The sequence below is a fragment of the Apus apus genome, chromosome 4, assembly GCF_020740795.1.
Source record: "Apus apus isolate bApuApu2 chromosome 4, bApuApu2.pri.cur, whole genome shotgun sequence".
NCBI lineage: Eukaryota > Metazoa > Chordata > Aves > Apodiformes > Apodidae > Apus > Apus apus.
Window position 1 is genome coordinate 4877313 of NC_067285.1, and position 12989 is coordinate 4890301.

The 12989-nt window shown below is 41.4% G+C and overlaps 2 protein-coding genes across 9 annotated transcripts in view; both read right to left on the bottom strand.

Annotated features, from left to right (window-relative positions):
- Positions 1 to 288: 288 nt before the first annotated feature.
- Positions 289 to 3083, bottom strand: LOC127384621 (CD59 glycoprotein-like). Its single transcript, XM_051619323.1, has 3 exons — positions 2592 to 3083; positions 1679 to 1795; positions 289 to 1090 (listed from the first exon to the last, which is right to left on the bottom strand). The coding sequence occupies exons 1-3, from the start codon at positions 2641 to 2643 to the stop codon at positions 885 to 887; spliced, it is 375 nt and encodes a 124-aa protein (XP_051475283.1). The 5' UTR covers positions 2644 to 3083; the 3' UTR covers positions 289 to 884.
- A 462-nt stretch (positions 3084 to 3545) lies between these two features.
- The window catches only part of TACC2 (transforming acidic coiled-coil containing protein 2), a 136094-nt gene continuing 126650 nt past the window's right edge, over positions 3546 to 12989 (bottom strand). For all 8 annotated transcript variants that reach the window (XM_051619305.1, XM_051619309.1, XM_051619306.1 and 5 more), the window contains 5 exons: positions 11470 to 11513; positions 5986 to 6146; positions 5750 to 5856; positions 4703 to 4823; positions 3546 to 3765 (listed from right to left, as the gene is read on the bottom strand). In XM_051619305.1, coding sequence (XP_051475265.1) covers positions 3700 to 3765; positions 4703 to 4823; positions 5750 to 5856; positions 5986 to 6146; positions 11470 to 11513 — 499 coding nt within the window. In that variant the 3' untranslated portion in view covers positions 3546 to 3699. The remainder of the gene's footprint in view (positions 3766 to 4702; positions 4824 to 5749; positions 5857 to 5985; positions 6147 to 11469; positions 11514 to 12989) is intronic.

A 12989-nucleotide genomic window follows, 5' to 3' on the forward strand; every position in this document is an offset into this window, starting at 1 on the left:
AAAAGGATACAGAAACCACCACAGGTGCACTCAACCACAGCATTGAAGAGGGAGATACATATTCTTACTCTTAAATAATGAAACTTAGGACAGTGAAGAATTAACGATATAGTTGAAACTGCAATAAAAATTTTGATAAACAAAAATGTTATTACTCAAGTTGCAATTTGCCTACGAGATAGGGGTTGACCACTTGCTCTCCAAACCAGCAGCAGAGATAGAACAAGCAGATCTTTGGAGGGAGTTTATCAGTTCAGAGCAACTTCCAAGCTCTTTCTTTTCTTCTCCTTACAATGTTGTGGCAAGATTCTCAAAGGATCAGAAAAGAGAAGGCCAGAAGCCATTTTTTTCCCAAGAAATATCCAGAATATAACATATCTCCATGCATTGCTCTCTTAATGACCTCTTACCAGTTTGTATTAATACGAAATCATCTTTATTTCTAGTTTTCTGGCTTTTTCCAGTTCACAAATGTTCTCTGGAAGACTCATTTGCTTGCTAGAATTTTCAGTCACGTTGTGCTTGAAAATTTTAGCTTGCTTTTTGAATGCCTGCCAACAAAAACAGCACTTGGAAGATATTAATCTTTTAGCCTACTACAAGGATACGAGCAGCTAAGATTTCTCCTTGCTTCATACATGCTATCTAAATTGTAGGGAAATGTTATAAATTCACACAACCAGCCTTGTAGGATGAACCACGTTTCTTACATCAAGACGTATTTTGCAGGTGGAACAATTTTTATCTGAACTTCTCCCAGGTCTGCCAACTGCTTTTTGCCTAGTGAGAAATATGGAGCATGGAGTAATGGGATTAGGAAATATAATCATCCCTTTCTAAGGCAGACTTGTTGCTTCAGGATTCTCTTTTTTTTCCCCTCCCCCTCATGTCAGCTTCAGCAAGGGGTGCCACAGCAGTGTAAAGAGGAGGAGAGAGATGTAGCTGGTGCAGGTGGTGACTCTCACAGCCAGGCTTTTTGCATTGCAGTTGTTGTAGTAGCAGCAGTGAACGCTCATTCCGGGTGCTCTGGATCCATCCCTCTTTGCCCGCTCGCAGAAGGACCGGAACGAGCAGGACTTCATCATGCCACCTAGAAGAGAGCCACACAGAACCTAAATGGCACTGCAAGTACATGGTCTCCCACCCCTCCCTGCAGCCCCTCAACACCAACCTGACCACCCCACACTGAGCAACAACATTCTCTCTGGCTGCTCTTCACAGGTCAATTAATACAATTACATCAGATCACGGCACAATAACAAGCACCTGCTTAAGTGAAAGAATCATAGTTTATCTTAAATGCAACTGATGCAGTTTAAATATCTCTGAGTGTGCCCAAGTGCACTGCCTTGTTAGCTTCTTTTCTGTCCTAATTGCCATGTAAGTAATTTTATTTAAAAATGACAAACTTAGGTAAGAAGTGATCAATACTTCAAATGCTTTTTTACTCTGGGACAGCTCATCATGGCACCCTGACAAATCCCAGTGGGATTAAGTATCAGATTGCTGCTAAACCAATACAGTTAGGGATTGAGATTTATTAATAGGGTTTATTTTGCGAGGAAACATTCACCTTTCTTCTTCTCCTTAGCTTACTATGTACTCTTCTCTTTCCAACATGGTTAGTTATTGCGATTATTAAAAATGTAATGAGTCTGAACTGTTTGTGGCCACTCACTTGCTTGTCCTCTAATGATCGCACACGCATCCGAATGCCCTGGACATTGCTGAGTTCCTTGTCTGTTACAGTCTTCATCACTGGAACCTACACAGGTGTAACACTGCAGTGCTTCACCTGGCATTAAGGAAAAAAAGACCACAGAACAGTCATGTTTGGAGTTTACAAAAAAATACTGTAAAATATCGTTTGAAGCACATGCAACAAACTACAAAAAGGTTTTAAAAAACCTCTGATGACTCTGCAAATCCTATTAATTTTCCTTTATCAGAAGTGGTCCAGATACAGATTTTAAAGATCAAAAAAATCAGCCATATATTACTTAGCTGTTACAATTTGCACTGAAAATAATCCAAGAACATCTGATGTTCTGCAATTGCATCCACACCTTCCTACAGCCATTTCAGAGCAGAGTCCACTCTGTCAAATTTAAGTATCAGTTTTTTTTTCCCCATCTGTCATGATCTTTGGTCCACAGTGCCCTGAAACAGTACATAAGATCCATATATCATTTTCTCCTAAAGTATCAATTCAGCTGAGAGGCACAACAGGATATCTTAAAAGAGTTTTGCTTTTGTTTGAACATTACAAGGGTAACTTGAGCCTCTTTCTTTTCCTTGCTCCAAGCTAGGTGGTATTTTCAAAGGCAAGCATGAATCTGAAATGTGTTTAAAACACCGTACTTCAAACATGCAGAGCAGAAGGCACATTTGCTGTCGACAGGGACAAGTGCATTTAAATTTGTTAGCATATCTATTTATCTTTACATTCCATAGCAGAGGGGCGATGCCAGTGCTGCCAGCCAGGTCCACAAAACCATCCCATACCAAACCTAGGAGAGACCCCAACAGCAAAGGGACACAGCCACGCCTGAAGTAGGAAATGAAAAGGAAAGAAAAGGGAGTTGACTTACTTTTGAGTACAAAAAGGGAGCTGACAAGAACCAGGCTGAAGACTGTCCACATCGTGGAGACACAAGAGATGCACCATTAGCCCAAGAGAGCAATTAGTTTGCTGTTAAAGCCTTAATGCTTATCTTACATACCTAATCCTCTGCAGAGGATAACTTACAAGATAAAGAGGTGTGTGAGAATGCTTCTTATCTAGCTTATTCTGGTTGTACTCCTAATCACACGTACTTCATCTCCACAAACCCTGCAGGGAAATTCTTCCAGTGGCAGGAGGAAGAAAAGGTAACCACCTTTCAGGGACAGATATCCTTAAAAACCACCATGCCTTCATCACAGCCTCTGACTCATGCAAACAGTCTCAGTATATTTCCCTGTGGGATTGGCTGGATCAGGGGCAGAGTATTAAACATTTTGGAGGATTAAGCCTATGCTTGAGAGCTGAGTGCTCCAAATCTAGCACGTATAGATACTTACAGAGAGCAAGAAGCAGCCATGGGTGTGTGCACACAAGTAGCCTATTCTGTGAGGTGATCCATGGAGCTGCTGGATCTGGTGTTGCACGTGGAGCAAGCAAGTGGAGAACATAAAACTGAGCCATACTTATCTTCAACTTCCAACGAAAAAATTTATTTACAATAGAGAATTTCATTTGTGACATGCATTTTCTTCTTCTTTTTTTTTTTTTCCATTTTATATTTTATTTTACAAATCAGCAAATGCAGATAAAGTTTACACTCCTTAAGGCAAGAGTCCCCATGCAAGTAATACATGTTTATATTAAATCCAAAAGACATCCAACATGGGAACTCATGTACAAAGGGAAGGCTAGGATCAGCAATTTGTAATTTCTTAGAGAACTTGACAATCTCCCTGATACAGGAACTTTGAGATCAACTTGCTATGAATTATACTATGAAAATGCAAACAATAGCAAGAAATTCTGATAGTCATCTTAGTACTGCATACAATTAAATCAACTTTATTTAGAAAGAAAATACAGTAGTGCATACGAAAAAGTGAAAATATAACCTGTCCACATAAATGTATGGACATCAGTGTGCCAATGGTCATATTGCACTCAGTATTGAAGTCCAGAAATTTGGTTCAAAGTTAGCTTTTCCCCATCTTGGCAATCAGTTCATCACAAATCTTTGTTAATTCTTCTATCTCTTTATTCTGGAAAACAAAAGGCAATTATTGAGAATTAGGAAAAATACCGTTGCATTAAGAGTTGTTTTAAAATTGATCCAACCTTTGGGAGAAGTGTGGGACAATTAAGCTTCCTCCAGTACTGATGACAGAACGTCTATGCCTACTTGAGAGATCTACAGAGTTATAGAATCATACACAGTACAACTACGTATGGTGCATTCAAAGGATATGTTAACTTACTTCCACATACAGTTCCTCCCACTTCAACAGATACAATTTAGCACTCCAGCAGACAGCTTTGCTGCAGTCATTCCCAGCACATGATAATAACACACAGTGTACATTTCCTTCTAGGCTGCATTTTTATTTTCACCCTGTTTTCCTCTCAGCAAGGCTGAGCTGTGCTATACTTAAAACAAGCTCCTTTGCTGAGCTGGAGAACATGGGATGTAAACAGGGATTTCCTTCAGCCACTCTTGCCCTAAGCTGTACAGATCTCTGTTGAAAATTTTGCCTGTGTTAACAGCAGAGGCACATAAGCTGGTGTTGGAGTTACAGCTAAAACTAAAAATGGAACCAAAAACTGAAAGAACTGGAACAAGCAGATCTCAAACCCAAGAACCAAAGCAACCCAAGGCCCTGTTAGGTACACACTGAGCTTTGACTGAGCCTGGGGCAGCCCTGAGCACTGGTCGAGGTTGAAGCCTGGCAGATGGGTCCATGTGCCACGTCCATGCACCATGCCCGGTGCACACAGTGGATTTTGTTGGAAGGTTTGGGCAATGCTGCTTGCTCTCTCTGGGGCCAGGGGGCTGCTGGGCCAGCTGGACGTGGCCTTCAGGCAGACCTTGGCTATGGTCTGAGCTCCAGAGGAGAACTGGATGCAGCCATGCTGGGCAGTGTCACTCAACTTCAGTCATCCCATTGAGTTCTGCATTAAAAGAGCTGACTTGCTTCTTACCTTTTGTTCCAGTGTTCTTTCCAATGCATCCACTTTGAGCTGCTCCTTACGAAGGCTGGCCTGATACGCTGCTTGCTCTTGCTGAGCCTTGCCTCTCACTTGTGCAATTTCAGCATTGGCTCTAGAAAAACACAGATTTTGGTCGTGTCAGGTTCTCTACAAGAAAGGGCAGGAGGTAATGAAGGATGGACTGCATCTTAACAGATGGGTGGTGAGGGCAGGGCTACCTTCTGCATGTCTTCAAAAATATTCTGAGACATGTTCCTAGAGACTTTTGATCGCTCCCTCTCTTGCTCAGCAGAGGCTGCAAAGTCTTTTCTTAATGTCTGTGTCATTCCCACCATGTTTCTCTCAGATACTGGTGCTGCACTCACAAATATCACTTAGGTTAAGGTGTTTTATGGCAGTTTCTAAACCTCATCTCCAGTTATTACAGACTAGACACAGCTGGGACAACAACTGGAAAGCAAATCCAAGTCTTGCTTTGTTTTAGGCACTGATCAATCCTAGTGGCATTTTTGAAACATCTCTTGGGTCCAGGGGACTGTAACATGAATCCTGAATATAATCTCTAGAAATGGTTAATTGGTCGTTATTTGGAAGCATAGGAAAAAATATTAAAACAACCAGAGCTGCCTCTCTTAAGCCACAATCTGATGTTCACTTCTTAACAGTGGCATCAGGAGTTACTGCTCTGCACATCCAGCACGATCTTTGGTGCAGCTATTCCCCACCTCAAGTTGGGCTGATCTGGTTGAGGCAGCTGGTGTGAGGGAGAGAACACCTGACTGATTTCATGTCACATAAAAACAACTTTAAAGAAACATATGAAAAATGAAGACATTTAATAAAGACAGAAATTTAAGATGTTCTATACAGTCAGGAGCTGGAAGCAAGGCCAGCACATGGCAGGAATTATCATTCTGGCACTTCATTCCAGCCTCCATCACAGAGCAGCCTGTGCTCTGCATATTGCAGGAGCAGGTTTGGGATGCAAGGTCCAGCTGCAGCATGAGCTCCTGAAAAAAGGTATGTACAAGCAGTTACCTGTCCAGTTTTTCCTCAGCATGAATTTTGAGTGCTTGATACCTCTGCTCTTCCTTCTTCACTCGTGATAAATATTCCTGTGCGCATTTCTTTAACACTTCTTCATTCTTAAATGAGAAGATAACATTAAATTCAAGCCAAGAGGTTGAAGCGTAGGGCAGGTGCCCATTTGTGGGAGTCACATTCAGATATTTAAAGGATATTTATTTAAAGGAGGAGACTTTAAGATGACTCACCTTCCGAAACCCCTCCAATACTTCTTTCATTTTTTCGTATCTCCTGAAAAGATCTGCCAGGGATTTCTCCACTGAGTTCAGATCTGCCAGAGCTTGTTCCTTCTCCACTATCAGCTGCTGAACAGTGTGATGGGAGACAGATTTCTCTCTCTGTTCATCCTCTGTTGGAAAGAAGAGGAGGAGGAAAAAAAGGCCATTTTCAAAAGGGTAATAGTGGCAAGAACACCAGTTTCACTGTCATCTGCACTTTCTACTGCACTGGGCTCTATGGTGTGTATTGATCCAGAAAAGTCATTTTTACATAAAGACACAATCCTGGTGTGGAAAAAGATTGCTAAATACAGTGATATTGAAAGATTTTGATGTTGGGGGAAAATGTGAATACATCTCTGTCCTGATGGTTTATTTCACTCTGAATTCAGGTGTTCCCATGAAAAAGACAAGTGTCGGATTTCCCTTGTTTGCCTGAAGAGGCTCTAGCTGAAGGAAGGGACAATTATGCATATTACTAGCACTGGCAATGAATTATTTGCCATTGCTGATACATGCTTGTCATCTCCTGGCATCTCTTCTAATTCTGTACAAACAAGGCACTTTGTTTAATGGAATTCAGCTCTCAGTCCATTTTTTGTTTTGCAAACTCTCATTCTTTGGATTGCTGCAGCAAGTGCCAGAAAGGAAATCTAACATTAAACAGAATTTCTAAGTTCTGCTCTGCAGAAAACATCTTCCAAGCTTCTTCTGTGTATAGTTAAATTTGAGGAGGGATGGTGGGGAGAACACAACAGGAATCAAAATCCATATGGATGAGAACTTTTCGAAGGAACTGACCTAGTAATAAGTTGGAATACCCATATAACACTGGAAGAAAAGGTCTGGTATTATCTTACAAAACACTGCCTGTTTGCTTCATATTCTAAAATATGATTCTTGTGTCCATGTTTTAAGAGCTACTTTGAATGACACTGAAATGAAAAGCAGCCCACAAAACATAGCATTTTTATATTACTGTTTTCCTTTGTCTATGATGGAAACTGAAACAAGGTAAGTTCTCCCATCTAAAAAGCATGGGGCATTTTAGAATATACAGCTGTTCACATTCAGACCTTTATATTTTGAAATATAAAGAGCCAAACAAGAGTTTAGTTTTTTATTTGAATAGACACCTTCATCTGAATTAAGCATTTCATAGTGCTGGTTAGCTCTGAAAAGTCAAAGCTGGTACTTTCAATTCTTAAACAGATCTTTAGAAAAGGGGCATCTGATAATCTCAGGTAACGGTTACAGAGACCCCACCTGGAATACTGTGTACAGTTCTGGTGCCCTCAGCACAGGAAAGACATGGAACTGTTGGAGAGGGTCCAGAGAAGAGTCACAAAGATGATCAGAGGGCTGGAGCAGCTCTGCTATGAAGACAGGCTGAGAGAGTTGGGGCTGTTCAGCCTGGAGAAGAAAAGGCTCCAGGGAAACCTTAGAGCACCTTCCAGTGCCTGAAGGGGCTCCAGGAAAGCTGGGGAGGGGCTTTTCATCAGAAAAGACAGTGATAGGACAAGGGGTAATGGCTTTAAACTGAGAGAGAGGAGATTGAAGTTAGACATCAGGAAGTAATTCTCACTATAAGGGTGGTGAGGAACTGGAATGGGTTGCCCAGGGAGGTTGCTGATGCCCCATCCCTGGAGGTTTTTAAGGCCAGGTTGGACGAGGTTTTGTGCAACCTGATCTAGTGGTGGGGTTCCCTGCTCATGGCAGGGGGGTTGGAACTTGGGGATCTTTGAGGTCTCTTCCAAACTTAATGATTCTACGATTCTATGATGCTAAGATCTAAATTTAAAACCAAAGTGGTTCAACACTACAGAAAACCAAAGCTGGCATCTGGCTGGAGGGAGACTGGAAGATCTATGTGATATTTTCTAAAACCATGATTAAGCTTGAAAAAGCTGCTTAGTGGAGCTACACTGCTCACAGGCTGCCAGTCAAATCTTGGTTAAGCAGTTACAGATACTTATTTCTAAAGGTATTTATGAGGTTACGTGATTAAAATATTTTAATTAAATGGCTTCCACGTCTGCAACACACACAGTCCAGGGCTCAGCAACAATAGCAGCAGTATGCTCAGGGCTAACACTATCCAAACTGACAGAATCAGAGCACAGCAGATCCGCTTTCAGGCTCAGCTCAGTATTTACTTCCATTACTTAATGGGAATGCAGCAAACAGAGAACAAAAGCAAAAGAAACGAAAAATGCCAAATGCGGGTGTGAAAGTTGGTGAAAAGCTTTACTTACCAGGCTTGCCTGTTTTGTTTTTGCAAGCAAATAGCAAGAAGCAACAAAAACGGAAGCAAAATAGAAAATCAGGAATTGTTAGGGAAGCAGAAAAATAAGTAATGCAAACAACCTGTAATGCACAAACATCTGTTTGGTTTTCATAACAAGAACTTCACTCTGTATTTAAACGTACAAGTAGAAGGATACATTTACAAAAGGAAAAAAGCCAAAACAACAACTCATTCTTATGAATCCATTCATAAAAAGGAAATCCATGACAGGGTCTTGGGGAGGGAGCTGTGGGTGGCTGTGTGTGCAGGGTGGGGTGCAGTGAACGTTGGGGTGACACTGGCTCTGTTCCCTACAGCTGCCGGTGCCACGCAGGGGTGAGCTGCAAAGCTTGGGCAACAGTCAGCAAAGCAGCAGCACCAGCAGCAAAGCAGCCTGGAAAGGCTCTTCTTTTATCTGTCCCTTCCTCAGTATGAACAAGAATGTGTTAGGGGCTGAGGCAGGTGTAAGAAAAAGAGGGAAAAAAATTAAAGCACCATTAAAAAAATGTGCAGAGACACTAACAGGGACCTGTACACTGAGAGCGCCGGCTGCACAGTGTGGCATGAAACTAATGGCATATGCAAAGCTGAGTAATATTGGGCTCTGTATGTGTATGAGGGCAAATCCTAGACCTTCCACAGCCCTTGAAACCAAAATTACTTTTTGCAGTGCCTCAATAGGCAGACATCCACAGCCACATGTTGTTAGCGTGGAGTGTCTTCAATATTCACTATCCACACACGGCCACCTATAAAGGGCTGAGCAGGACCTTCCAACCTCACTGCATATGCATGAGGGGATTTGTGTAATTGGTTCACTTGTAAGGCCCTCCTAACAGGGCTGTAAAAATAGCTCAGAAGGGTGAAACCATAAATAGAAACAGCACAGGCATTTATTGTGTTAAAATGCATATTTTGCTTTAGCAGGAAGGCATTGTTGTGGTAACAGTTCTGTGGAGTTTATGCAAATCACACACAATCATTTTCCTCCACAACGTGGCACTTGGATGAGTGAACTCCTTTATCAAAAGGGACAGTAGTTTATGACAAATGACAGGAGAAAGTGGGACAATTAGATAAAAAACGTACATTAAATGCAGGGAGAGGAAGTCTCACATTTAACATATGACCATGCTGCAGAATTTGCATACTGCTCTAATTAACACATGCTTTCTGTGTCACTGCTGCTGTTTCAGTTCTTTTGCAAACAGTCAGCAAATGACCTTATTTATAGCCATAGCTCTTAAAAACATGCCATAGATCATTTGCAAGTCTCTGACTGATACTCTAAATTTGAAGTTTAAAGATCTATTTCCTCAGTGGTCAATGGCCTGATGCTTTAATCATCCTTGATTTCTTTGCAACAAGAGGAAAAGGCAATTGTAGAATTTGTTATGCACGTCATGGTTGTGTCTTTGCCTGAGAAACCCTATTCTATACCTTCTTGTTGCATTTGAATTTATATTTTTAACTTTGTTTCTCAAAAATAGAATTTCAACCTGTTCTCAAAAAGAAACTTCTGGTAACTATATGCATAAGCTTGGGAAAAAAAGACAGGTCCTGTGGTTGTACATAGGAATGGGCAGGTTCAGGGAGGAAGCTGTGGCAAAGTATGGTAAGTGTAAAGTAAAATTAATTTAACTCTTTACATACTCTGGTCGCTTCTTTTTTAACACTTGCATGATGAGAATGACAGACATGTCAGAAGGCAGGCAAAAATACAAAAGGCAACAGAGGCATAACACCATAGAGAATGAAGCCAGGCAAACTATTATTATATAGCATTCATTATTCTATATTATACTATTTAATTTGTTATTATTAACATAACATCTATTAACTTATTGATAGGCCCGGCTGAGAAATGCAGGAAGGCAGCAAAAGCACCAGACATTGAACTACTTTCCTCCCACTCTCCTTTTTGGGCAAAAATTCTCTAGAATTCACTAGAAATGAATTTTAGAAGGGACAAAGCAATATGATATGTTGACAGCTGTAATAAAAATCCTTCCCTGTTAAAAACCTGTTAGGAAAATGCAGGAATGTTGTGTTCCTGGCACATCACACTCCCTGTGACAGAATAATAATTTCTTCTTATTTTTCAAAGAGCACAGTGCAAACAGGCTGGATTGGTAACACTCCCTGCTGGCTACTGGCATCAGTAGCTAGGATAGCCTGGCTCCTGCATCTCACAGCCCAGATTTAACTCCAAGGCCACTCCTAATGGCTTTTAACAATATTTCACACTTCTCTGCTGCTTTATTCGAGCTTGCCCAGGTGAGCTTGCCCTGCTTTCTTAAAAGCCACTGTTTCTTTCCCTGTTCTTCCCAGCAGTTTGGCCACAGAGAAGCCACAACCCCACTGAGACCTTGGCCTTTCTGGGTGACAGCCCAAGCTGAAGCAGGACAGAGCAGCACAAGGCCCTGGTACTTTCTGTAGTCAGACTAAGAAAAAGAACTTTGGAAATCTTAGGAGGCTTTAAAAATCAGACCCCAGGGGCCAGATCTCTCATGCCAAGGAAGCACATGAGTCCTGCAGCCTTTCTTGAAAGGCTACTACAGGTAGTGTTTTTCATTTGTGGGGCATGCTGTTAACAAAGGTGTTTTCTAATGATTGTGAGCCAAAACTTGTAATTTAGACCTCAAAGGAGACCCCTATACTATTAAATAACTGGGGAGGTGGATTGGCCACTCATAATCTCTCAGCTGGGATTGGAGTTAATCTAGATTTTGGTCTGACCAAAGCATTTAGCACAGATAATCCCTGTTGTTGTAAAGCTAAGTTTGGTATCTCCTATTAAACAGCTGGGAGCAGATGACTAAAGGGTTTTTAGGTCATTGAAAGCCTCTCCTGGAGACACCCATGACTTCTGGGCAAAGCATTTGAACATATTTCCTATGGGACATTTTGCTTTGATGCAGAAGGAACAGCCCTGACCTTTCTGTACTACCTGGGTTGGCTCAGGGGCTACTTTCTGTAAAATGAAGCCCCAGTTTTTCATCACAGCCTGGCAGCACACACTGGTGGCCCCAAGTGCATTCCCAATTCCCAGCAGCATCAGCAGATGTAACCAGCATCAAAATGAAGCCCAAAGACTTCAACCATGCTTCTAGGCTCTCTTCAGAAAATCAGAGTGGAGGATATAATCTTTCAGAGCAGACACCTACCTATCATCTGAGCAATCGTCTTCTCATACTCTGAAACTATTTTCCTGTAAGAGGGGGAAAAAAAAGGCAAATCATTTGGCAAACATCACAATTGCTAATGCTTTCTTAGAATAGAATGCTGTCCAATAACTGAACTATGGTTTCTTCCAAGAGATACAGAACCCCCTCACACTTTTATATGCTTCTCATTACCCAAGGAACAAATAAAAAAGACAGTTTAAACATTGCACCTGATTTTTAATTCTCCATGTTAATTAATATAGGTAAGAGGAGGGAAAAGGAATTGCTTTGAAATAAATTCTGTTCTTTGAAACATGGCCAAAGTACACTACCAATCATTATTTCAATATAAACAGAATCACATTGGTATAATTCAAGAGTTGAAAGGAGTCTCAGTTTTCCATTACTTTCTCCCCTCTTCTCCATGTTTGTGTTTGCTTATTTTTCATGTAAATATTAAGCAAAGTTCTAACTGGTAGCAAGTAAACCTAATAGGAGTATACTTGGCCCTCATCCAAAATACATCTCATCTTCCACTCTGCAAATGTGACTAAACAATCCATCAGCACTTAGGAGAACAAGACCAAAATATTCAATTATGTGGCACAAAATCCACCCTGTCCTGTTTACCAAATCTGTTTCTGAAACAGAGGTGGCAAAAATGTTACTTTTCAGACTGTTTTATTTCATACACTCAGGGTAGGCTTTGAATTTCCTTCTTGAAAAGAGGTTAGCCAAAATAAGCAGATTAAATGTGATTTAGAAAGATGATCCATCCCTTACTAGAGCCAAATAAAGCTAATGAAATGAGACTAGCTTGATCTGTGCTTAGATTCATGAGCCACCCAGGACTGCCTATGAAAAATGAAATTACCCCACACTTCATCTGAAGTGGAGATCCAAAGGAGCTCACTGGTATTGGGATATATCTCTTTTGAAGTCTTAGAGCTCTTTCACTTGCCCCAGTTTAGACCAGGCTGCTGCAGTTGGTGAGGTTACAGAAAGGATGTGGGAAATCCTGAGACAGAAGTCAGCCAGGAATAAAGCAGAAACTTGTGGAGCTCCCCACAAATTAATGCAGTAACTCCAGTACTGCCTGTCTCAAATCTGAGCCAGAGAGCCCAGAAATCCTTGGAGGCCACTTGCCCCAAAGGCCAGTAGCCTCTCGCTTGCCCTGGTCCTGCAGAGCTCTCAGCAGAGCAGGGGTTTTACAGCTGCCCACCCCCTGACCTTGCCCAGCCTTCAGGCAGAAAAACACAACCACTGGGATCTTCTCAGATGCTGCTTCCCCTGCTGTCAGTCCTGCTGGTTTAATTGGCTTTTTCAGAAATGGCACTTTGGAGAGCAAAGATAGCCACAAGGATTTTCCCCTAAAAGGAAGGGTTTGGTTTCATGTCCAAAGAAGATTACCTCCAAAGCCTGCTGTAAGCAAGAAGGATTTTAAAGCCATGTCATATCCTTGTAACACCAGGCACTTTTAGGTAGTTCTATCATGCTAGAAAAATGAAGCCAAGGACTCA

Coding starts and splice junctions, on each gene's coding strand:
- LOC127384621 (XM_051619323.1), bottom strand. CDS start 2,643: ATGTGGACAGTCTTCAGCCTGGTTCTTGTCAGCTCCCTTTTTGTACTC. Junction 1,796..2,591: donor CTCCCTTTTTGTACTCAAAA/GTAAGTCAACTC, acceptor CCTTAATGCCAG/GTGAAGCACTGCAGTGTTAC. Junction 1,091..1,678: donor GATCATTAGAGGACAAGCAA/GTGAGTGGCCAC, acceptor GCTCTCTTCTAG/GTGGCATGATGAAGTCCTGC.